General features: G+C 44.9%; 1 protein-coding gene across 3 annotated transcripts; it reads right to left on the reverse strand.

Moving 5' to 3' along the window:
• Nucleotides 1-524: 524 nt before the first annotated feature.
• Nucleotides 525-24,887, reverse strand: TOP6BL (TOP6B like initiator of meiotic double strand breaks). Of its 3 annotated transcripts, XM_072984400.2 has the most exons (16): nucleotides 22,889-24,887; nucleotides 19,875-20,019; nucleotides 19,179-19,232; nucleotides 16,541-16,644; nucleotides 14,560-14,643; nucleotides 13,920-13,975; nucleotides 10,135-10,206; nucleotides 8,474-8,666; nucleotides 7,804-7,951; nucleotides 7,150-7,287; nucleotides 6,467-6,588; nucleotides 6,072-6,182; nucleotides 5,404-5,502; nucleotides 4,603-4,735; nucleotides 1,715-1,908; nucleotides 525-610 (listed from the first exon to the last, which is right to left on the reverse strand). In XM_072984400.2, exons 1-16 carry the CDS (start codon nucleotides 22,919-22,921, stop codon nucleotides 557-559), a joined length of 1,740 nt encoding a protein of 579 aa, XP_072840501.2. In that variant the 5' UTR covers nucleotides 22,922-24,887; the 3' UTR covers nucleotides 525-556. The 3 variants fall into 3 exon arrangements, with proteins under 3 accessions (XP_072840501.2, XP_072840500.2, XP_078238240.1); XM_072984399.2 differs by lacking the exon at nucleotides 22,889-24,887 and having other exon boundaries at nucleotides 19,875-20,907; XM_078382114.1 differs by having other exon boundaries at nucleotides 16,541-20,019; nucleotides 22,007-24,887.
• Nucleotides 24,888-24,928: the final 41 nt, after the last annotated feature.

The following is a 24,928-nucleotide window of genomic DNA, read 5'->3' on the forward strand; positions in this document are numbered from 1 at the left end:
GAAAAGAGGCTCGCCTTCCACACACACACCCCCACGGGGTGCAGAGACCCTGGCCTGCTTGCGGGGCGGCGATCCCGGTCCTTTTTTCCTTCCAGAAACCCCCCCCACCCTCTTTTCGGGGTTCGGATGGACGGGGTCGCCTTAATTCCAGGTTCCCCTTTAGGGTCCCCCCCTCGAACCCCCCCCCCGGAGCTTTCGGCGGGGGCTGCCCGTTGCCTTTTTCTTGCAAAGCCCCGGGAGTTTTCCCACGAGATTTTTCTTTAAATGCACGCACAGACACCCACAAGCGAAGCCGCACACGGGGCGCCCCCCCCGGGCCGCTGCCCCCCTCCCGCTTGGCAAAGTGGGGGGAGAGAGTTTCATCGGTATTTGGATCGGCTGTAAAAAAGGGGTGTGTGTGTGGATTTATTGGCCGGAGCTGTGGAGCTGCTCTCTCTTGAGTCCTCTGGGTCATCAAAGGGGCCGGAGAGAGCGAGGGGGGGAGGACTGTCCACTTTTTATAGGGCATCCCAAATCCCGCAACGTTTTCTCATTTGCTTCTCCCAACTGGACCCTCTCAGGGTGTCCACTCAGCCAAGTTCGAGACCTCCCGATCCCAAAAGTCATCGTCCTGCAAAAGAAATGTATTCAGTGGTTGAAAATATGGATAACCCCCCACACACACACACACCTTCCCACCTTCCGGAGGAGCCAAACCCCAAATCTCTCTGGAAGCCCCCCCCCAGAGAGAAGCCTTTTTTTGCAGATTTCCAAGCTGTCATTAAAACCTCTTAAGCTTGTTGGAACTCAGAACTTCTTGGTTTCTTGCACTGATAGAAGAACAATGTTTTGTTCTTTTCCTTAAATGGCACCGAAAGTTTTAACAAGTTTTAACAGGAAACTTCAGCGGGTCCAAGATGCAGGAGTCAGATTGCTGCCCCCAGACTTGGGAACTCCCTGCCACTGGAGGCCAGGCTGGCCCCATCTTGACACTCCTTTGGCAAGCAACGTTTTCCCCGAGGGACGAGCTGCCTGCGTGGGGTTTTTTTAATGGATTGTCAGGCCCCTAAACTGCTTTGAGTGTATTTTGGTGTCACTTACAGTATCTCTTTGATCCTTTTTACTATTCGTACACTTAGCATTAATACTGTCTTTTAATGACGTAAGCCGCCTCAGGTCCTTTTAAAGGAGAAAGGCGGGGTAAAAATATTTCAAATAAGTCGATAAATATCCATAGCCTGTGGGCACGCTGAGCCCTTCCCCCCCCCCCAGCCCAATGGTGGAGAAGAGCCCAGCTGAGCGTTGGGTATGGAACTGCCTAAATTGTAGTTGTGATCTTCGAAGCAGGCTCCCAGGCTAAACCCTGGTAAACTCAGTTCCAGCTGGGACCAGCTCTACCAGGTAGCTCGTAGTCCGGCCCACCCCTTCCGTTCCCGGTGTCACTGTCCTCATAAGCCTGGAAGTCTGACCACCTTGAAGTGAAAAATCCTCTCCTATCCATGGAAGCTCTCTACCTAAGCCAAGATGCTGAAAAACCAGCCTCCTGGCTTTTATCGGGGATCTCCACAAACAGGAGTGGCTCTCCCCTTTACCCTCGTCGGTCTCCACATGTAGGAGGGGGGGGGTTGGCAGCGTTCTCCCCACAGCTCCTGGTTAAGTGCGTCATGATTACGAACTGGAGTGGGCTTTTCTGTTCTCTTTTAAGGCTTTGACGAGGAAAGGCTTACTGACAAACCTGCCACGAGGTTTCCCCGTGGTTTCCACACGATAAAGCTTCAGGGCTGGTTCTGGCGGCGTCTCTCTTTCTCTTGGCCTCTTCAGAGGCCCCCGAATCTCCCGAATCCTCCTCAGAAAGTTCCCTGTGTTTTGGGCTCCTCCTCTTTCTGGTCCTGCTTATTCCTCCCATTTCGGATCTGTTAGACGAGAGTCCTGCAGAGCAAAAGCAAAAAAAATAAAATAAGACTCACCAGGGCCAGGATGCTCATGGGGAAATCACAGGGCCTCTTGCCGTTTGTTTACTGTGAAATTTGAACAATTAGGCATTTATAGATTTAAAAATATTTCCACCCCACTTTTCTCCTTTAAAAAAAAAAGACTCAAGGTGGATTACATCCTTCAGATGGAATACATCAAAGCTAGAAACAGTAAGTATACAAATATTTGAAGGAGTCAAAACAAATTTCACCCTAAAACTGGAAATGAAAGCAACACCAACAACAGATACAAAGAAACAAAGCAGAATACTCCATTTAAACACCCTTCCCAGACAGTCAAACAAACCTCAGTTAGTCCCTTGTACACTCACATCTACCAAACTGCGTATCGCTCCCGTTTGTTCACACACTCACAACATTCATTTAGAATGTTGATTGAGGACTTGTGACACACCATTATGCGTGATGCGGGTGCGGGGCCTTCACAGCAAGACCTAGATATTTTAATAATAACTGCAGAGCTGGAAGGGACTCTTGAGGTCATCAAGTCCAGCCCCTGTCAAGGAGGCCCCTGGGATCGGGCGGGTGGGCAGGATTCGAAATCCTGACTTCTGGCTCCACAGCCAAATCCTTAAACCACCGAGCTATCTGGCAATTTATTTATTTATTTATTTATTTATTTATTTACTTACTTACTTACTTACTTACTTACTACCATTTGTAGGCTGCTTTTTCTCAACATGAGGGAGGGAGTCCCCAGGGAGTTCACGACGTTAAAACAAATAATACCGAAAGCACAAAATGTCGGATAATAAAGGGGGGGGACACATTTAATAAAAACCTCTAAAACCAGCTTAGAAAAGCAAAAATAACCAGCATCTAGGGACCCTGTCATCATGATGAACGGCCTGCCCGAAAAGGCCAAGTCTTCAATTGTTGGCAGAAGAATAAAAGGGAAGGAGAGCGTGCCACCCCCTGGGAGCAGCCACAGAGAAGGCCCTGGCCTCGTATTCCCTCAAAGACACCTCCGATATTGCCCATCTCTGACTTTAAAACATCTGGCAAAGGCATGATCTCTATCCCTCGGCCTTTTGAGACAGGATTGGTATCTTTGATGATAGCGATGCGGTCAGGGTTTTGCTGCTGAGGATTGCACCACGTGGTGGGCAGTTCCACGGCCAGCACTCAGCAAGACAGATTCCAAAAACGGAGTGGTTTCCTCTATTGTCTTTTACCCCCCTTTCATTATTATTAACACACACACCCCTCCGTCCCGGCGCAAGTGGCTGCAGAAAAGGAACAGACGGCTTTCACCAAAGGTCCAGACTGAATGTTTAAAGAATGCTTTTCCCATAAGGTGGTGGCATGGAAATTAGGCTGAGTTTGCCCACTCCCTTTAGCAATGCTTTGGAAAATTCTCCTTTTTTTTCTGGGACCCGCTGAGCTTGCTCTTTAACAGTCATTTCACAAAAAGGTTGAAACGTTCCTCTTTCATCACCTATATAAAATTTCAAGAACCAATTGTAGTCTGATGGTGGTTGTGGGTTTTTCAGGCTCTTTGGCCGCGTTCTGGAGGTTTTTCTTCCTGACATTTCACCAATCTCTGTGGCCGGCCTCTTCAGAGGACAGGAGTCAGGACTCCCACAAACTGCCCCAGAGCACAGACAGAGTCCTGACTCCTGTCCTCTGAAGAGGCCGGCCACAGAGACTGGTGAAACATTAGGAAGAACAACCTTCAGAACAGGGCCAAAGAGCCCGAAAAACCCACAACCACAATCGGATCCCGGCCGTGAAAGCCTTAGAGAATACATTGAATTGTACTCTGTTGGTGTTTTAGCTAGCTGTAAGGTTGCTATTGTTACTTCATTTCGCACGTTTCAATAGCAACGGCGTACTATTTTACATATCTTTTTGTTGTTCGATTTTAATGGTATCGAGGCTCCTCGTGGGCCAAAATGGAGGGCAAATTTTTAAAACAAACTGGGACCACCCACTAATATCGGCCTTCCTCCATTAAACAGATCATTGCTTCGTTTAAGTAGCAGCCACGCTGTTGTTCCACATTGTAGAAGCTGAAGAAAAAGCAACACATTGCATTGCAGCCACTACATAGGTGTGGGGGTGGCAGAATTATTAATATCTCCCAGCACCCACAATGCAGATAATATTCCTAAGAGACTGATGCAGAGTTATCAGCTCCAACCTTAGCCATGCTGACCTACCACTTCCAGAGGGTTACCCAAGACAATTGATTTATTATAGGGCTGACTAGCTAAGGGAGTGTTAATCCTGTGGGGTTTAGAACAGGGATGAAGCAAACAGTTAATGTCCCAATTATTTGTGGTTTTTTGTGTTGTTATTTTTTGGGGGTTTTTTTTGCTGTTCTCCCGCCCACCCACCAAATGTTTCTTTTGAAAACAACCAAGGACATTTTATTTTCAAAATGACAAGCATTTAATGATGAGAGGGCTGTGAGTTTAGCACTTTGTGTAAAAGAAGTGATGGTTGATTATTTGATGCCTTGTTTAGGTGGCTGGGATTCAAGCGAGTGGCTCGCCTGAGATTTCTGGCAAGGCTTCCTGGTCAAATCTGTGGCGGAACAGAAAGGGCCAAGATTGGGGGAACCTCGCGTTGGGACTCAGGAATCAGCCAACCTGTGTGTTTAAATACACACGGCTCCACATCCTACCTTCTTTTCCACAGCTTTCATTCCCTGTTTGTTCCAGTCCTGCTAAACCGATGGCGGAGGGCGACGTCTGCTGGTCGGAAGGCACGTCCTTCTCAATACTCAGATGCCCTGGTTTGTCATTTTTAGGCAACGGCTGCCCGGAAATTAAGAAGACAAATTATATTAGACCAACAACAGGGTTATGAACTCTTGAGGCACAGCAAAGCCATTTGGCAGGCCAGACTTGCTACCACTTGGAGTGAGAGACAAGGTGGTAACTGTGTTGTTCCCCCACACACACCTTGATCTGTCCTCACAAGAAACCCATAAAACCAATCACTGTATGATTGGATCCATTTTTTACAGGAAGGAAAACTGAGGCCAAGCACCTTGACATGCCATTTCCACAACTTCCCCCCCCCCATGAGGTGAAGGTGGGAGTTGAATCCGGCCCACCAAGGCCTCCTATCTACAAGAAATTATAAATCAACAAAGATTATGAAGACTCTAGAAGTTGCCCCACAGAGATCAGTGCTGGTGTTCATTATTTTAGCAGATCAGCTGTTTAACAATCAGGGTGTCCACAGATCGGTGGGAGGTCACATACTTTGCATGGAAAAAGTTCTTCCCTTCCTGCCTGCCTTCTCTAGGTAAGGCTAGGGGAAACAGCCCTGCCTAACCGCCAAGGATGCTACAGTCATCTCTTAGTGTAGGCAGTACTGGGGGCTAAATGAAACAGGATTAGCCTCCTGCCTACGTCCTTAAGGTCAATAGAGAGGAGAAACGGCGGGACAGGAAGAGCGCGTCGAAAGAGAAGCTTGCCTTTCGAATGTCACACGTGCTGCTGGGCTTCCACAGCTGAAGAATGACTTTGCTGAAGCTCTCTTTGAGGGTTAGCTGAAGCTCATGGGTATCTGAAACCTACAGATCAGGATATATAACAAAAGACCGTGCAGATGCTGCATCCTTCTGCAAATTTATATCTTAAATGTGTGAGGTGATGAGTGGCTTGGAAATCCATTTAATATCACTTCTTTCACTTAGCAAATGTATTAAAGGCAAACACCTCCCTTCGCTTTATTCAGTATCCCTCAACCTTGAGCCCCCAGATGTTCTTGGACGGCAGCTTCCAGAAATCCTAGCCAACACAGCTAGGGGTGAAGGCTTCTGGGAGTTGTAGTCCAAGAACATCTGGGGACCCAAGAGAGGGAATTACTGTCTTATATGCCTTGCAACCCACACTACGTCATGGATCTGACCCAGGATTCTTCATCTTCTTGTAGGTTTGCATTTTCAGTCTGAAGATTTTCTTGTTTCATCCCTCCCTCTTTCTACATAACCGTCCAAGTCTTCGAGTCAATTCAGAGAATAGTCTGAGAACATTTTACTCTCCTGCCCTAAACGTACTGACACGGCCCTCGTGTTGCTGACCCAGTGGGTTCAATGCACTTTTACGAGGACATATAGGAAGAATATCAGTTCAGTTTTACCTGCAAACTTTGGAGGCACTTCCTTCTGAACTCACTGTCGCAACTGCTTGAAACTATGGAGGAAACGGCCTCTGCCATGATGGGCAACGCATGGGCCACTCTCTGCTGCTCCTGTGAACAAACAAGAGCCTTGGATTGAATCCGGGCGCTTGCAGGCCACCCCTTTCACAAGACCCAAAGAAACCCGCGTCAGGTGTGCTGTATTCTAACGAGGGTTGCTGTTTTAGAACGAAACGTCCTATCACACGTCTCCAGAGACAAACCTCTAATCTGAACTTAACCAAAATCATAATAATAATAATAAAATTGAGAGTTTTCCTCTGAAGTATTCCCATTCCATCTGCCCAAGCCTTGGCCCAATATCCACGGGTTTTTGTTGGTCCTTAATCACTCACTTGGGCTGCTCGGCGGTGTTGCTCCAAGAGGCCAGAAATCACCCCGTGCAGAGCATCTTTCACAGTCTGCTTGCTGCACAAGAGAATAGAGGAGAGATGGGATAGGATGATTTGCCGGTCGCCTGTAGAGTGAAAAGGTCAAAAGATTACATGTGAGTAAGGGGGGGGAGAGATACACATTGATAAACCGCAAGTGAGCACACATTTTGGGCTCCGATTCCTAGCACCCTAAGCTCTAAATGTGTGCAAGTACTAGCAGTCACTGCCAAATAGTCATCCAGGGTGGTGTTTAAAAATCCCATTTTTCTGGTCGTTTCCCTGTTTTCACTTGAATTAGAAACCTCAATCATAGCCATGAGTGTCCTGACAACCACATCTGGGTGGGGTTTGTATTTTAGCAAGGAGTAAACATGATCTCAGATGTAGATGAAAGCTTAATTTAAGTTATTTGCCCTCTCTGCTTTCTGGCTTCTAATACTGGGAAATAGTCTCATCTCAGCCCCTTTCCATTAAGGGCGGGGAAAGGAATGTTTTAATGAATTCCTGATTCCTTCTTATGCTATACATTTTCCTCTGCATCCTCTCTGGCTAGACCCCAGAATGCAAATTGTTCCAAAAGCAGCTAAAACTCTCTTACCCACCCACCCACCCACCAATGTACAGATATATGCAGCTGTATGTACAGAAATTATACGTCGGCTTGTCCTGAAATGGATCAGCGTGTGTAAGGAAGAGGAAGAGGAGCAGCGACTGTTCCATAGCATCTGGATCGTGTTCATGGCTGCCGTGAAGGTCGTATCTGACATCAGGTTTAGCTGTGCCTTGGAGACAGAAGAACATCATAAAACATTCTGTGGAGATAACAAAGATAAGGCTGAATGACTGTATCTAAGGTCCTAGAGATGATCTTTAATCAGATTTTTTTTGGTACTAAATAAATTGTCCAGGGGAGGAACTGCTTCTCCATCTTAAATACATCCTCCATTTTTTCTTTCTTTCTTTTAGAGCTATTTAAAAATGTCCCTTCCTAGGCAATGAGGCAAATTTTGAAGGCATCTTTTGTGAATTTTCACAGTATAACCAAGATTAAAGATGCTTCAAGACAGAGGGGTTGCTTGTGCTACAAATGAAGGTATGTGATGTGACTATATGCTATATTTTCTCCCTAATTTTATTTTTCCTGATTTAAAAAAAAAAGGTGGAAGAACTTGTTGGGAAAACACGAGAGGGCTTCCAATGGAGTACAGTACGATGTTGCCTGGACTCCTGATAAAATTAACTTTCACACAACGCGATTCGAGGCTAGCCAAGGGGCAAATCTATTACCCATTTTTTACCTTCTTCCCAATATGGATCCGGAATCCGAGTAGCATGGTAGGAATATTTTTCCCAGGCGGCGAAGCAGGAAGGGTCTTCAAAGAAAGAACAGGATGCGTCTTTTATGGGGGGAAAAACAGGCAGGCCGGCTGGGTCATAAAGAAATACCTATTGCTAGCTAAGGAAAATACTGTTTGGTGGCAAATGAAGGCGTCGAGGGACCCAGCCTCAGGATCCGATGTATTGCTGTTTCCATCGGCTGCGACTCCTCGTCTGTGTATGAAGCTGTGGAGTTTTCTTCTGGCCGAAAAACGCCCCCTGGTCACTCATGATGTGAAAAACCTCCCTGCTGGGAAATATTTATAGTTTGGGGCTATAGATGCTGTCTGGATGAGCTGGGATAAGGCTGTGTTGAAAAGGGAAGTTAACTGGGTTCTGGAACCAAGTACACTGGCTCCTGAAGGCTCGTGTGACTGATGATGGCTAGCTGAATGTTTCACCGTATGAGTTGAAATAAGGGAAATGAATGCAAAATTGTGTATTTGTGTCTACTCAAGCAATAGATCCCTTAATGAAAAAGGGCGTCACTGTAGAGATTGTGGCCTTACGCTCACATATCCACTCCCTGAAGGTCCTCTTTCATCATTCATTGCTCATCTATGATCTGTCTTTAGCCCAGGTAAAGGATACAGAGAGCGCAGTTATCCGGGTTGGCTGGTGGGGGAAAGGCTTCCGGCAGGGACAGACGGCCGCCACGGGTGTGAGCCTTAGCTCCCCGCTGAAGCCTCCTTGGGCTGCTTCCTCTGGAATAAAGAGACCCACGTCCTCGCCTGTCACGGGGTGGATTTTCTCGCAAGATGAGGCCAGATCCTTTGAAAGTGGCCTTGCCGTAGCCACACAGCCAAGAGGGTTCAGGTGAGAAGAACACAGAAGTAAAGGAATAGTGAGACAAACAGAACTAATCGTTAGATAGACCAGTCTTCCCTCAACTTAGGTTCAGCTCCAGATATTTTGGACTTTGTTTCAGAGTATTTCTGACCGAGGGCCTCTGGAAGCACCTGCCTCTGAGACATGGGAGTGAAATACCCCTCGATCCATAAATTGCCCTCATTTGCAACCAATAGTTGCAGTGGCTGAAGCGGACAGCTGTTTAAAGTCCAAATCATGAGGATGGCTTTTTGGAGCACATCAGCGATCACTTACTTTATTTTTAACTGCTGTAGGGCCTGCCATGATTTTGAGCCCCCCTCTCTGCAACACAGACTCAACGTTCCACAACCCGGAAAACCCCACTGTGTGAACGGTTACCCTTTGCCGTGGCTTTACAGATTTCCCGATATCCTATTTGCATATTTTCTAACCAATTTTTTTTAAAGGACCCATTTTAATGACAGCGCACAAATTATGTCAAAGCATAAGGGCAAAGTGGGCCCTCTCCCTGTCTGAATTTGGCTTTCTCCATGTATTGGTCTGACGGGACTTTTTAATTACAAAATCCAAACCTTCCCAGTTCTCTGCTGCGACATCCACCAGGTGGCAACACAGGCTGCTTCTGACCGAAACAGCTTTCTACTCCTCCCCTGGAAAACCACTCCCACCTGCCTTTTCCAAGTACAAACAGCTAGGTGCCAGAAGCAGATCTTGGTGGGAAGGAGATGACGGGGTCCAGGAGTCTTCCCTCTGCAACATACCTGTCATTCCTAAACTCTAAAACTGTGCCCGTGGTGGAAACTTCAAAAGTTTCCCCTCCATTAAGCTTTCACCGTTTATGGCTTGAGTAGAAAAACTTCCCTGCTGAAAAGAGCACCCGTCATCTTTTGCCCTCCACAATTAGGAATCAAGAAGTCCTCAAACCTGCCTCATCTCTAAATCTTTTAATAGTGCCTCTTCTGGGTGGAACAGCTACTTCAGGCCGCAGCTGGCTTTACTATCTGGTAGGATTATTGGTTACCCCCAGGAAGTAGGTTGGAGTGGAATCAAGTTGAAAGGAGAGGAAATGGATCTTTAAATTTATTGAGGTTGTGCTTTGCTGCCAGGTGGAATGAGAGGCGCTAGCGGGATTTTTCTCCTTAAGTGCCGAAATTATTTTTTGCAGCATTGCGCATGATGCCGCTGCGTGGTTGGTGTGGGTGCTTTGTTGGTTTGCCCCAGCAAAGGCCATGGAGCACCGTGGCGTCTCTCTTGCAGACCAGGAAGTGATACACCAAAATATTAGGACTCCAAGCACGTTGCTAAGATCTCTGCCTGTAAGATCCAGGCGGTGCTTAGGGTCAGCAGGTCCCTGCACCTACGCACTGAGCAGTAGAGGCTCTACGGTGCATCCCCTCCCACCCACCCCTCCAATTCCTCACCTCATAAAATGACTTCTGTCCGTGAGCAGCTTTTTCCCATCTGGCAGATATATACTCGCTTTACTGTCTGAGCTAGAGAGCAGAAGGAAGATATGTTTCACAGTCAGTACATTTGTGTGTGTCTTTTAAAATTATAAAACAGACCACCCCTAAAGATAAGGCCATGCAGCACCCTTTCCCTGCCTAGTTGGTTGCCTTTTGCAATTTTCACTGTGCACAAAGGAATGACTCAACACAAATGTGTATGTGTTTGTGTGTTTTATTTAAAAAAAAAGGAATGACACAGAACAGGCGCACACCATGGTGTTTGAGGTTACAGAGCTGGCCAGTCAATTCTCAGTACAGTAGGCGCCCCTTATCCACAGGGATCATGATCCGCTGTTTCACTTACTCACGGTCTGAAATTATTAAAAGAAAAATTCCCCCCCAAAAATGCATTTTAACTGAAGTTACCAGAACTGGCCAGTAGGTGGAGCCAGGGATGAAGTATATAGTGTTCTCTTGAAAAACTTATTTCTTTGATATTGGTAGGAGAACAGAGAGGGAGCCAGAGACCATGCCATTTGCTATTATAATAGCATTTGCTATAATCCATGTTTTTCAGCACCCATGTATTGGAATGGATCCCCCATAGATACAGAGTCTTACTGTACTTTAAGGCCACTGATAGTTGCTTGCGCGGCAATATCCAATCCATCTTTCAGAGTGGATAAAGAAATTAAATAGAAAAAAAAGTGCTGTTCACAGTTCGAGCCAGACACGTCCTTTTTATGGGATAATCTATTCCATCCTTATCATCCTGATCCTTGATTTTTTTTTTCCCGCCTCACAGTGTTCTGTGATCCCCGAGGATGTTCAGTCATTATTGGGCTCTTGTCTCCATCCCAGAAAGATTTCTTTACATGCCTGTTGTATTTCAGCCATGTAAGCCTCCATGTGCAGAATGCGACTTTGCTTATGAGTACACAGTTCAAGACATGCAATTTACAAAATGCAGTACACTTTTCTCTCCACCCCCTTAGGGCTGTACATTGAAGTTATTGGCATGCAGTCCCATCTCTGGAACTGGCAGGGAACATTCAGATTACAGCTGTTATCCTCTAATAGCACGGGGGAGGGGGAATCACACTATGAGTAAAATCCTATCATACGCCAGTGCGATTAATCTTTGTGGGATGACAGGCCAGGCGCTGGAAAATCAGCCATCTCAGCATTTGCTTAGATAAGTGCGTATTGTTGGAGTCACAACAAAAATTTGTCATGTTTAGCTGGAAGCAAGTTCTGTTGGGGGGGAAAATCCTATTTGTGCAGGCATGGCATAAAATTACGCCATACATAAATGTGCTGGTTGTTAGTCTGGCAACAAGGAGCGGTGCAGTTTGATTGCACAGTCAGCCGTGTGGTTCCCATTGTGACTGTTGTGCCGTGTGGCAGTGAAAGTGCTTCATGGAGAGCTTTTTTCCCCCTCGGTACTTTCAGAGCAACCACAGACACAACGTCAAGTTACACCGGCGCAGCGGTTCAAGAGGATGTCGCGCACGGTGTGGTGCTTCGCGTGTCTTCCTCGGAAGTCATGGAAGGGCAGCTTTGGATCCTTGGCTAAAAACATCCAGGAAACAGATTCTGGGGAAGTTATTTCTAAGCCTAAAACTCCCAAGTACGTCACCTTTCCAAGTTCTCCAAATGTACACGTATGTGTGCGCGCACACTCTACAACATAACTGAAAAGTTATGCCATATTTTGCTCACTGCCCCTGAGCAGAGATTTTTTTTAAATATATATATTTTCTATCATGATCTGGCTTTCAAGATAGTAAATATTAAAGGAAGAGGGAAGAAAGCACCAGGAACAGCTTCACTGAAAATCTCACACTTTCAGAGAATTGCTGGAAAGCTCAGTGGTTTAGGCATCCGGCTGAGGAACCAGAGGTTGGGAGTTCGATTCCCCCAGTGGTCCTCCTTGATGGGGGCTGGACTTGCTAGGGTCCCTTCCAGCTCTGTAGTTCCAAGATGATGATGATTAAAGACAATGTTCCAATGAGCCTCCATCTACACCCAGGTCATGCCAGAAGGGGTAATATCTTATGTTTTCTACATTTGTTTTGATCAGATCTGTAAATGTGATGCAAAACTGACCCATCTTTTTAACAAGGGAAGGCAGCCGGGAAAGAAGACCTGACAGGGTGGTGGGTTGACCCAATAAAGGAAACCCCCAACTCTTGGTCTGCGAGATCTGAACACAGCGGCTAAATGAAAGATTTGTTTAGAAGTCATTAATTCGCAAGAGTTGCCATAAGGTGGAAGTGACCTGACAGCGCATCGCCCCGTTTCAATGGGTAAGTTTAATTCAGGCCAAACTCAGCTATGCTTTGCCAACTTATTAAGGAGAGTTTCAGATTCTTTCCTGGAGCCAGCGGAAGGAGAATAGAGCATGCTTTGTGCTCGGTACTCAGGGTAGGAGCTGACAGAAAGGATCTCGCAGATTGTCGGAACAAACGCATCTGCCCGCAGAACTCGGTGCGACCGGTTCCACAGACCTAGCCAGACAGAAAGAATCAGCTATCAAGGAAAAATACATCTGTAAGTATGTTTGTTCTAAAATTTCTGTGCAGCGTGCAAAACATGTAATTGTGTGTGTGGGGGGGGTAACTACATATGCAGGCTTTTTGGCTGATGATTCAAGGAAACCTGTGCTTAGCCATTTGCACTAATGATGATGAAATAAAATGCAGATCCTAGGAGCTTGGGGCCAGATGGAAATAAGGAACTGAAATGTATGGTGGATTCTCACCAGTGGCAGAAATTTCAACTAGTAACAGTCCACATGGGTCATTCAGAAGGGCTCTTTTCTGTTGCTACCTTACTGCTCTTTAATGAGAAGTGACCCTCCTTAATGAAGATCACATTCAGCAAAAATGAATGGGACACATGGGCTGAAATTCTGTTGCTTAATTACAAAAATAATATAAAGTGCCCTTGCCTCTAGCTGGCAATTAAAGAGTCACCACCAGGATTCTTGGGGGACTTGTTAATTGCCAGCTAGAAGTGAATGGACATTATGCTGTTTGCGTTCCTCATCCATAACTAAGCAACAGGATTTTAGCCATGGAATTGTTATTAAGGGATGTGCTTCATTCATTACCAGAGCTTGGGAATATTACTTTTTTTGACTACAGCTCCCAGAATCCCTAGCCTACTTTCTGACTGCAGATACTGGGAGTTGTAGATCAAAACCAGATAATGTTTCCATGTTCCAATCAAATTGAAGTGACCTTTTTTCAGTAGGTTTAAAAGCAACTTTCCTGTCATCTTCTTAAATGGCAGGTACTTCATGCAAAGTTCTCATTTTAAGGAATATATCATCTTTGCATCTGTTCTGTGTAGTTCCTCAGTGTATTGTTTCCATCTTCTCTTTATTTTATCCTGATCAGATCATATATTTGACATTTCCAGCTGTCATATCAATGATTATAGTCTATCAAGTAATAGTTAGCTGAGCCATGGATAATAGGTGGTTGGTGCTGAAAAATTGTTTTGTTATGTTCTGAATGAGCAATAAAATAAAACAGAGATAAGGCAGATGGATACCAGGCAGCCACTCCCAGCCCGCCAGCAGCAGGAGTTTTAATGAAACCAACTCCCTTTTCCTTAGGTCAGGAGATGGGCTATTTGTGTTTATTTGAAACAGACTGTGACGACTGTTTCATGACAACTGGCAGAGCCACTGAAACACAGGAACCTATTGCAGCTGCCTTTATAACTGTGTGGGTGAACCATTTGCTTACCTGTAAGTTTCCGCTGAAACTGAGCCATTCACTTTGACACAGAAATGAAATTTGATCTGTAAAATAAAGCAGGAGAACAATCAAGGAGACTCAAAACAGGAAGGGCATCTAGGAAGCTGTGTCACAACGAGCTAGACACTTCCTCCATCTAACCCACTAGTGGAAATAATAACTGGCAGTGAGAGGCGGTGTTCTCAAACCTAACTAGAGATGCAAGGACATAACCCATCAATTTTAGCCTGGAAAGCTATGTGGTTTACTACCAAGCTGTGACTCTTGCATACACGGTGTGGTGTACTGAACTGAGTGATGGATTAAGAACCAGGAGGCAATGGAAATCCACTGTGATGAGTGGAGCTGGTAGAACCACTCCTAAATATCTCATTTACCTTAACAACCCTACTTGTTCTACAATCCTGACTTGATGGCATGTAACATAATAATAGAAAACTGGACCAAGCAACAGGAATTCTGTAGACGGCAGGAAGCACCCTTTCCATCTTTATCAACAGCTCGAGAAAGCTGTTCTGTCACCCCAAGTTCGCACCCTTTCCTTTAAAGCTTCTGTTTGAAGCTGATTAAACCCGAGGAGGCTTCAGAAAAGTATTTAGCAAACCAGAGTTCAGGAGAAATGTCTTACCATTGTGCATACAAGACTGATCCTGTGGATGAACTGCTTCATTGCCAAACAATCTCTCTCGAGAACTTCAGATGCCTCGCAGAGCTGGAAAGCCACAACGCGCATCTTGTTAAAACCTTCCTTTCCAAAATGTTTGCCCTGTGCCGTATTCTGTCCTTTAAACTTGATTTATTTATTTCCCAATGGGTTTAGCCTGGTTAATCCATTCACACATTCAATATACGTACATACTGAAAACAGAGTTCCAAGAAAAGAAATAGAAGAATTGCCGTTCTTTTTCTTTGTCAGGGTCTTCCACCAGCCAGACTCTGCTAGGTATGGTAGATGTATAATTTAAAACAAATGAAGTACTGTACCATATCCCTTGCTTTTGTGGTTTACTACATTTCTGGGACTCTTGTTAAATCTCCAGGGTGATCTGGTTGAAGATGCTACACCACCTGGCTTATGTAGCAAGCAGTGCACACAACACATCATCATTTATCTAATCCTGCACTAGGGAATTTTCTTCATTAACCAATTCTGGCCAGAATCTAGGTTCTTGATCCATCATCATACTGTGAAGAAGAATCTAGGCCATTTCCTTGCTGTACAGTTTATGTAAAGAAAATTCTTATTTCTTGCCCGCCCCCGCCCCCACCAGGGGGATGATCAGGAGGTATTCATACAGCATTTTACTATGCAACCATGCTAAAAACACTCCACAGAGCAGGAGTGAGCAATTTCCAGAGGTCCAGGGAGTGATCCCAGGACTTTGAAGTGATCTGCATCTGCTCTCATAACCCCCCCTCCCCAATATTATAAAATTAGGGGTTGTTTGGACTGGAAAAGCTGCCTCCCTCTTTATAGGGGTCCACCAAATTATTTTAAAATATATTTGTTAAAAACATATAAAGCTGAAGTCTCTCAAAACTTAGCAAATCTCGTCCCAGAGGGCCAAAGAGAAATGTTGAGCAATTTTTTAAAATAATTTTTTTTTGAGGCGGGTAGGTGCTGCAAGGCCCCACAGGTGCTGCAGAGAAGGCACATTCGCTAGTCCTATAGCTTCAAGCTTTTCACCTGACCAGCTTTGGCATGTCTTCAGGTCTCCCCACACCTGGAGATACCTGTTCTTTTATAACTATCAACCAAGACATTCCTATGGCCATGATTCAAGACAAATAGTACTCAATTCTGCCACCTACAGAAGCCTCTCCTTTTTCTGTTCTACTGGTATGTATACATCTCTTGTGCGCATGGAATGAGTTACAGACCGCAAGGTTGGTACAAAATACTTTGGTGCCTGGCATCAAGGATAACATAGTGGTCCGGCACCATTCCACACATAGAAACTAGTAGTGAATCTTACTTGAATACTGGCAGTGGGACAGTGCTGTTATACGCAGCATATAGGCTGATCCCTAAATATATATAGCAAATTCACAAACTACTAATATTCTCATAGGGCTTAATCCAGGCGTGTCGTGGTGCCCATTTGGAGTTGCGAGGTATACATTCCTATCCACACATCTCATAGATAATTTCACTGGAAAATGTGCAAGCCAAATCTTGCAGGGCACTGACGTTTGAAGGAAAGGAGCAGAAGGTGTTTTGCACCAGACCAAGATTCAAACTGGAGGAGACTCTTGAGAGTCCCCTGGACTGCAAAGAGAACAAACCTATCCATTTTGCAGGAAATCAACCCTGAGTGCTCACTGGAAGGACAGATCCTGAAGTGCAGGCTCCAATACTTTGGCCATCTGATGAGAAGACTCCCTGGAAAAGACCCTGATGTTGGGAAATGTGAGGGCAAGAGGAGAAGGGGACGACAGAGGATGAGATGGTTGGACAGGGTCATCGAAATGACCAGCATGAATTTGACCAAACTCCAGGAGGCAGTGGAAGACAGGAGGGCCTGGCGTGCTCTGGTCTATGGGGTCACGAAGAGTCGGTCATGACTAAACTACTAAACAACAACAAAAGATTCAAAATAGATGCTAACCTCAAAGGAAAACTGAAAAGGCATGTTGTGTGGACATTCATGAGGACAGCCCCTTCCTCTCTGGGTCTTACTCAGACGTAAAGGCAGCAGCAAGGTTTCAATTTCTGCAAGAGGGAACATTAACATCAGACAAGCCATGCAAAACAAAGAAAGGACAGCCTAAAAACTGCAGTATCCCCCTTCCAATCATGGAGAGAAGAAGATCAGGAATGCCTGCATCCAGATGCCAGTGGGTGGAGATGCCCTTCATGGAATGTCCTGGTTTTTTAAGAGAGAGAGTTAAGCAACAGCAAGCAGGCATTTTTAAAAAGGCATTTAATATCTCGACATTTAACATTGGATTTCACGATCTGTGTCGCAAAAGCACAGAGAAACAGTTATCCAAGGGCAGGGGGGACACAAACGTGCACCTTTCTGTGAGCCGAATGTCAGATGAGAGACTGGCGTGCACATAGCCATATAATGTTGGCATAATTTCTATGGGCCATTTCACATGATCTCATAATCCAACTGATAATTTATAATGACACATCAATGAATCATAGAATAATGGAGTTAGAAGGGGCTTCTAAGGCCATCAAGTCTGATTCCCCCCCCCCCGCACAAGGCAGGAATCTTCAGTCAAAGCAGATCTGAAATATGGTTATCCAGTTTTCACTTGAAATGCCTCCAGCGTTGGAGCCCCCACCACCTCCTGAGGTCATGGGCTCCCTTGTCGTACTGCTCTAACAGTTAAAGACATTTTCCTTGATATTCAGGGAATATCTGGCCTCCTGTAGCTTGAGCCCATTACTACGTGTCCTGCACTCTGGGATGATCGAGTACAGATCCTGCTGCTCTTCTGTATCAATACCTTTCAAGTATTTAAAAAGACTCTGCTCAGTCTTCTTTTCTCCAGGCTAAACAGGCCCAATTCTTTCCATCTTTCCTCCGAGGGCTTGGTTTCCAGTCCCTTGATCACCATTTTTGCTTTCCTTTAAGCCATTTCCCAGCTACGTCTGAATACACATATTTTCAGAATATGACTATAGGCACAATATAGCTCACAAGTGCCTTCATGCTACTTGATCCCGAACAAAGCCAGTGGCTTTCATATGGCATCCGTTTGCTCTTGTGTTATCTGAGGATAGTAGCTAGATAGGATGGTGGAGAAATGACCCAGATGTTTAGGTCCCGTGGGGTGGAGAGTGGGGCAGACGTTTGCTACCGTGCTGTCATTTGCGATGACTCGGGAATGCTGCAGATATTTCAATGCTGAGTTTCTTCTTGACGCAACAGGGAGAGAGTTCGTTCTCGTTAGGAGAGAGGGCGTGAGAGAGAGAGATGACACTTTCACACAAGCGTTTTCCCTGTGTCTTAACTGTGATTAAAAGTGAAGGAGTGTTCTGTTTGCACCAGTCCTCAGTGTGTGAATTTACGTTAAGTTTGAATGATTTAAACACAGCAACGAGGAGAAAATCATCAACCTGGTGATCTTCCTGATCTTTTCCCAATAGCACTCTGTGGCTGGGCTCCTGAACTTTGCAAAGTTATGGCTCTATATAGTCATTTATATGCAACATGGTTTATAGGAGCAGGTCTCCTGCCTGTGTTATCCTGTGGTGGTGAGAATTTCATGGATTCATTGAGTGGTGGCAGAAACTGAGGAAACCTTTCCTCGTGGCTGGATTAGAAAGCCTTCCTGATCTCTTTTAACTCTGCCTCTAAAATGAAACCAACAATTAAATAGGAAATAGCAAGGCTTGTATTTAAGAAAGCTTCTCAAAGTATAATCCAAGTCTCTTTCGGTGTAAGCAATTTGGTTTTTCAGGTTGTTGGCAACATTAAAGAAGAAAATAAGACAAGCAAAATATTGTGACACTTTAGAGAATTTGGTCCATAAATGTGAGCATTTATGGACCAAACTCTATAAATCTGTTAAGTCTTTAAAGTGCTATAATAGTTTTGCTTTTCTCTCTCTCTTTCTCTTCCCCACTTTTCTTGATTGTACCAGCATGCTGAGCTCACAAGGCTGCTTCTTTGATTTTTTTTCCTTTCAAGTGGCACAATTAAACACTGTAGTTGTTCCTCCGAAATCAACTGGATTCAATTAACCATTCGCTTTGGAAAGGAAAAGAAGCGGTTATTAGAGCATAGACCCACCCGCGCTGGCTCTTAATGCAGCACCCACGGGAGAAGGCATCTTCGACCTAGGACCACGACTCAAATTAGGTGGAAAAAAGACAGGGGATCTTAATGAGTCCTTAATGAGTTCAGTGAGGATTAGGTTCCTCTCACTTTGGCCAAATCCTGCTCCTGTAGAGTCTTCTGCCAAAAAAAGATAAGGAGGCAGCTCCCATACGAATGAGGCTGACCCCCAACCCTCTGTTAACAAAAGCAGCTTGGGTTACTCTTTACCTGAGACACCATAAAATGAAAATTTTGGGGGCCGAGTTACGTCCAGGATAAGAAAAATCTATAGCCACAAATTGGATGCTCAAATACAAATTGCTGGACAGCATGCATGGGTGAGGCGCTCCTGCCCGCATGTTCTGCTTCTGTGCCTCACGTGGGCCTCCTGCGGGAAACAGGAATGCTGGATTGGGCCCACAAGCGCTATTCTTATCCTCCTAACCATGGAAACTGGTAAGATATTTACCTTTACGCAACTCATCACTAAGGAGCTCATGCCAGGCGTCGCCTTTGGATGAAACTACAAACAAATAAGGAACAACATTAATTTATATTATTTCAGGTTTCAACCTAGTGACGAATCCCTATGGGTTTATAGCTTATGAGAAAACCAGGAACAATGCATACTGTTGGTAGGTAGACATCTATCCTGCTTTACTGTTTCCAGGCATCCTCTGACTCAGTCTAATCTAAGCCTGGTTTAAAGATAAAGGATGATTTATTTATTTATTTTAAAGGAGAGCAGGGACTTTGAAGTTGTCATTGACATCTGAAATCTGGAGAGAAGATAGAACAGAAGGCATGTATGATCACAGTTTTTCCCATAATGGTGTGATGTTTTGTACTGCCTTTCTATCAGGTAGTAATTATTTCCAGGTTTTTATCACTCCCTCTGAACTAGCATATAAAAATTGTTTGACCCGGTATGCCCTCTCTTTTTTTGGCTGAAGATTTCCCCTAAATGCTAGCAGACATAATTAGGTACTTTAGCAATGAATAGCAATGCAAACGGCATCAGAGCTGGAAAATAGCTGCTAGGAGGTGGACGTTATTACTTGTTTGATAGTTACATGGACGGGGAAAGTCTGCCTGTTTTTTTTTTTTTCTCTTATCTCTATAAAATAGAGGGTCTTTCTGAAGGAGCCCTTTAAATGATACTCACTAATGGTGACACAGTGGGACTGATTCACATCCTGGAGAGAATTTTCAATGTCCACCGAGAGGACAAGCACGCCTTCTGTGGTGGAACATCCCACTGGCTGGCGTTTTTTTCCATATTGGAGGCGAATGATTAGATATTCTATAATCTGAAATAAGAAAGTGCCTTTTGGACATGAGCAATGAAGTACCAAAATCATCATGCATGCCACCCAAATCCTGCCTAAATTGAACCTCACAGCTGGCCTTGGACACAAAAGGCTCGGTGACATGCTCTTTAGGATGCGATCATCCACATATGGTCCTCCAGATGTTATTTGACAACTATTCCCCTGTCTATCCAGAAGCACTCTGGGGTTTGCAAACATATCTTGTACTCCTAAAGGGTTGGATATCATTAACAGATAAAATTGGTTTTTGATTTTTAAAATCAGGGATCTCTAGCTGGCCGGGGCTATTTCTATATACAGGTTATTGGATTTTGGGGTGGGGTGGGGACCGCTATTATCCGTTTTACATTGCTTCTGAAAACTGCTGAATATCCAGCACTTTTAGCCCAAGACTACATTGTGAAATATCTGACAGGCAATAATTGCAAAGTGGGGGGGGGGAGGTCTTGAGAGTGACAATCTGCAACAACAGATGTCTGCCAAAGTAAAAAAAAAAAGGCATTTGGAAAAACACTGGTAAGGATACTGAATGGCAAATATTGTAACTTTTCTTTCCACACCCCTTAGACTCATAATCCTTGGGTGTAAAGTAAATAGTGGATTAAAAATTCTCCTGGCAACCCTCAGCCGGCATCACTATCTTCTTTTCCACGAAAATGCAGCCTTAGGCCAATTTCCCAGCTCAGACTGAATGTTATTCCATGGTTTAGCCCTCCTTAGCTAAACCCCCTCAGTCTCTGCCTGTTTGAGGAAACAGAAAAGCCTGAGGATGCATTAGAGCTGCAGGAAATACCGGGCTAAGAGATCACCTCTGCTTGGACAAGACGCAAGACGCGGTTTCAGCAGCCTTAGGTTGCAGGGTTTAGACGGGAGATCAAGCCAAATATGACCTGCAAAGGTACTACAAAGGTATTTCTGCCATCTTTAAACTTTTACATCTAGAAGCCACAGGATGGAGGTTATTCCCCTGGCACAGGGAGTGATTTCCTTATAGAGACATGCATAAGGGAATCAGGGTGACTGAGCACCCAAACAATGTATAGGCAATGTTGGCAAATGCATCTTTCCAACCATGTACTGTAATACTGGGCCGATTTTACAGCTCGGTAAAGTGATTTGGCCCTCTCGGGCAACAGGAGATTGGTGTCATTCAAGGACAGCGTATGGTTATTTCATTCATGTCATATTGTTGCATTTTTTCACAACAATTTTGCATCTGCCACCCATGGTTGGGAAGGGGAGGGTCTCAGGCTCCTCTATCGAAATAACGTTGCTGCTTTTGTGGAGTAAGCACCTTGACTTTGGTGAGGGCGGGCGGAGGGTGTGCTACACTTCTGCTTAGGCAGTAAAATAATTTTGGGCTGGCGTTGCCTAACGTCACCTGAACAAGGGATCTTTCCAGATTATTTACACAATAGTAGGTGGAGCTCTTGTTATCTTTTCTTGCATTCACCCCTGGTGGGAAAAAAACCAAAATCACTGGCCTAGTTCAAAAATAATCTAATCAGCTGCTTCATATCTTGGTTTTCTAACCGGGAGACACCTAGTTTAAAGCAAGTTCTGCTGTATTTTGTGTCAAACCTAGTGCATGGGCTGGGCAGGGAAAGAATGTGCACACCGTGCATTATTTTTATAAAGCCGTCTCTCCAGAAATGGCATTTATCTTTCTTTTCTGCAAAAAGCTCGGATCTTTCAGCGGGTATATTGGATCATGTTCACATGTCCAAGAACGTTTCACGGGAAGACTGTCTGTCGACCCTGAAAAAAACAGCAAAACAGCCAGTGTTGTCAGTGGCCGCTGGAGGGTAGAATAAGAGCCTTTAAATCCATTATTCACAGGGACGGGATGATCACCCTGCCTCCAGGCCCTGCAACTTTGCAGATCAGAGGAAAATGAAAATGCATTTACATGGGCATAATAATAATTTATTCCATGGCCTGAAAACATATTGTTCGGCTTATTAACCTTTGATGATGATGACCATCACCCTCTTGGGCTTGGCCTTTGGCACCTCAGCACCCTGCCTGCTTGTTATTTTGGAGAAAGGTAAAGGGAGGTAGAAGAAAATTAAAGGAGGACTACTGTACAGTATGTTGTTTCTACAGCCATCCTCTTTTCTCTCCAGAACCCCTCAAGGCTTACAGGACACCAGAAACTCAATTCCTCCCCATGTCGGTGTTTTTAAGTCATTTATGACTGACTTTGAATTTGAGAAGATGTTGGGGGGGCGGGTCGGAGGGGAAAACAGTTTTTTTCCCCTTTCAATGCCAAGCATTTAGGGCTGGAGATGGTTTCACAGCCACAATACCTGGCTGGTAAGTCCAATGATCTGCCTTTATTTATTTATTTATTTATTTATTTATTTATTTATTTATTTATTTATTTATTTATTTATTGTTTTGAACATGCATTTTTCTGCAAACGAGGTCTGGGACTCCTTTTGGGTGCCCCCCCCGCCTGATTTGCGTCAATAAGACAGCATGCATTTTTCCCCCTCAGTTAGAAACTAAAAAACGCCCCACATTTTCCAGCCTCCTGTTTTGTTTTTTAAAAGGAACGGTAACGAGGCGTTACCACCATGGTCCCTTTCCGGGGTGGGCGACGCCCAAGCCTCCTTCCTGCTTGCGGCTGATGGGAGTTGTAGTTCCCCCCCCAAAAAAAACCCACAAAGGGGGAGGAAATAAGGTATTTTCATGCCCCGCCTCAAAAACCTTCCCCTCAGAAACAGAACGGTTTTTCGCCCCACAAGTTCCTCACAAACCCCATCTCTTATTTCACTTTTAAACTCCCCCCCTTTATATAAGACTTCCCCGTTTCCCCCCCACACAATCCCGCGGGGACGCGCACCGTGCGCGCGGCCGCGGCCCACGCTCCCCTCATGGCCGGGCGCGCGCGGGCTTTTCATTCATTTTTTTATTATCCCGCCGCCCGAAAGTCAAAAGGCGCGCGCTCCCCGCGCATGCGCGTCCGTCCGCTCCCTCCCGCTGAAAGGGGAAGCGCGCCCCCGCCAGGCGCGTTCCTGTTCCCGCCTTTTTTTTCCCCTCCTCCCCCCACCCTCGCCTTCAGGCAAACTGCGCATGCGCCGTCCCTATGAGAGACAGGGAAGGAAAAGGAACTGTAACAGTAATTCAGGGGTAACGATGCCAGCGAGGCGTTACTCCTTTGAGTCATGCGTTACCACCCCACTTCCAGGATGGGTGAATCCAGAGGTGGCTGGACGCCCAATCATGCTCTCAGCAGCTGCTGGCTGGGGATGATGGAACCTGTAATCCTTAAAAAGGGATATCTACATCTTTACAATTTACTTATTCAATTATTTAATTTTTAATGCTGCCCTGGGTGGTTTGCAAACACGAAAAAGGCAACCACCGAAGGTCAGAAGGGCCGAACCGACTCCATAGTCAATAAGATCATCAAAACGAACATAGTGGTCCTTTTTAAAAGACGCCATGAAATACATACATAAAACGTTTTAAATGGCAGGGCCAATCTCAGTATAGACGGGAAGGAATGTGTGGGTTTAGGCCTCCGCTCTTTCTGCCGAAAGGGTGGGAGGCCGCTAATCGTGACTTAAAAAAAAAATAAAAATACAGATTTTGAACATCTTGATTTAAAACATGATTTTAAAAATAATAATAATTCGTCCCCGTCATACAGCAGCTTGACGTTAATGATCTCCATCATGTTTCTGGATCCGGCCTCCGTTCAATCCACCTCCTATTCCCAATTAAAAGCTTTAATTAAAACCCCTGTACAGTGGCGCAATTTGCCAGTGCACTTTATCTCACTACCATTTGCAACATAACTAACCAGTAGGATTTTGCTATTAAATTTTTGGTGCATATATAGAGTACAGGAGGAAGAGTCAGGTTACGTTACGTTGCCTGCCCTATTAAAAATAGAATAGAACAGAATAGAAGTTAGAATGGAGGGGTTCTTTTTCAATGTAATTTTTTTAAATTAAATAAATTTTTCATTTTTAAAAAAAAACACGGTTGTAGCATCCTTTTAGAATATTATTAATAATCATAATTTCTGGATCCAAATGGAGAGACATCTTGAACATAACACAGCAGACAGAGTAATCATAGAATGAAGGTCGGTCTGGATCATTAACATGGCAATTCCAGGGGATGCCAGAGTTGGAAATAAAGAAGGGGGGGGGGGAACTAACAAAATACAGAGAGCTGGCCATCGAAACATCTCGCTTGTGGATGAAACACAACTTAGTGGTCCCCGTCGTCATTGGGGCTTTGGGAACAATATCAAGAAATTTCACAAAGTGCTATAAGGAGCTGAAGATCTCAGAAATCAGAGCTATGGGGGAAAAAAGGCAATATTAGGAACAACATACATACTGCACTGATATTTAACAGATTTTTGGGTTAAACCCCCTATCTGTTATATAATACCAGTCAATGTTTTTACAATGTAACGCCTGTTGTTGTTGTTTTTTTAATTAAAATGCTGTATTTACATATGCATCTTAGTTTATTTGGCCACACCGCTTTTAGCCCAGACCCCTCGAGCGTGCTTTCGAACCTGCAACCTGGCCTTCGGGGGGCCCGTCTGAGATGACCCCACCCCAGTTTAGAGGAGGGTCAGCATCCTTTGACAGAGAGGTCGGATCCCCCAGGGCTTGAATCCGATCCCAACAGATATACCGGCTGTTTTTCACAACAACAACAAACCAGCCAAGCAGGCGATGATGCTCTGATTTGGGGGCATCTCTCCCCTCTTCCCATTACTCTGTGGTTAAGGTGTTATTGGGGTGTGTGTGTGTGTGTGCGCGCACATTTGTTTGAATAACAAGTGAAAGATTCTTGGTGTTTCTTTTTCCAGGTGGGCCACCCTGCGCCTGTCCCTCCTGCCGAATTTAGTAACACG

This window comes from Pogona vitticeps, chromosome 15 (assembly GCF_051106095.1).
Source record: "Pogona vitticeps strain Pit_001003342236 chromosome 15, PviZW2.1, whole genome shotgun sequence".
NCBI classification, from domain to species: domain Eukaryota; kingdom Metazoa; phylum Chordata; class Lepidosauria; order Squamata; family Agamidae; genus Pogona; species Pogona vitticeps.

What these genes read in the sequence shown, in the direction of transcription:
- TOP6BL (XM_072984399.2), bottom strand. Translation starts at nt 20,268, where the DNA reads ATGATATCCAACCCTTTAGGAGTACAAGATATGTTTGCAAACCCCAGA. An exon ending in TCAGTCTTGTATGCACAATG is followed by an intron (nt 13,976 to 14,559) that starts GTAAGACATTTC and finishes TTTATTTTACAG; the next exon opens with ATCAAATTTCATTTCTGTGT. An exon ending in TGAAAGCTGTGGAAAAGAAG is followed by an intron (nt 1,909 to 4,602) that starts GTAGGATGTGGA and finishes TTTGCTCTGCAG; the next exon opens with GACTCTCGTCTAACAGATCC.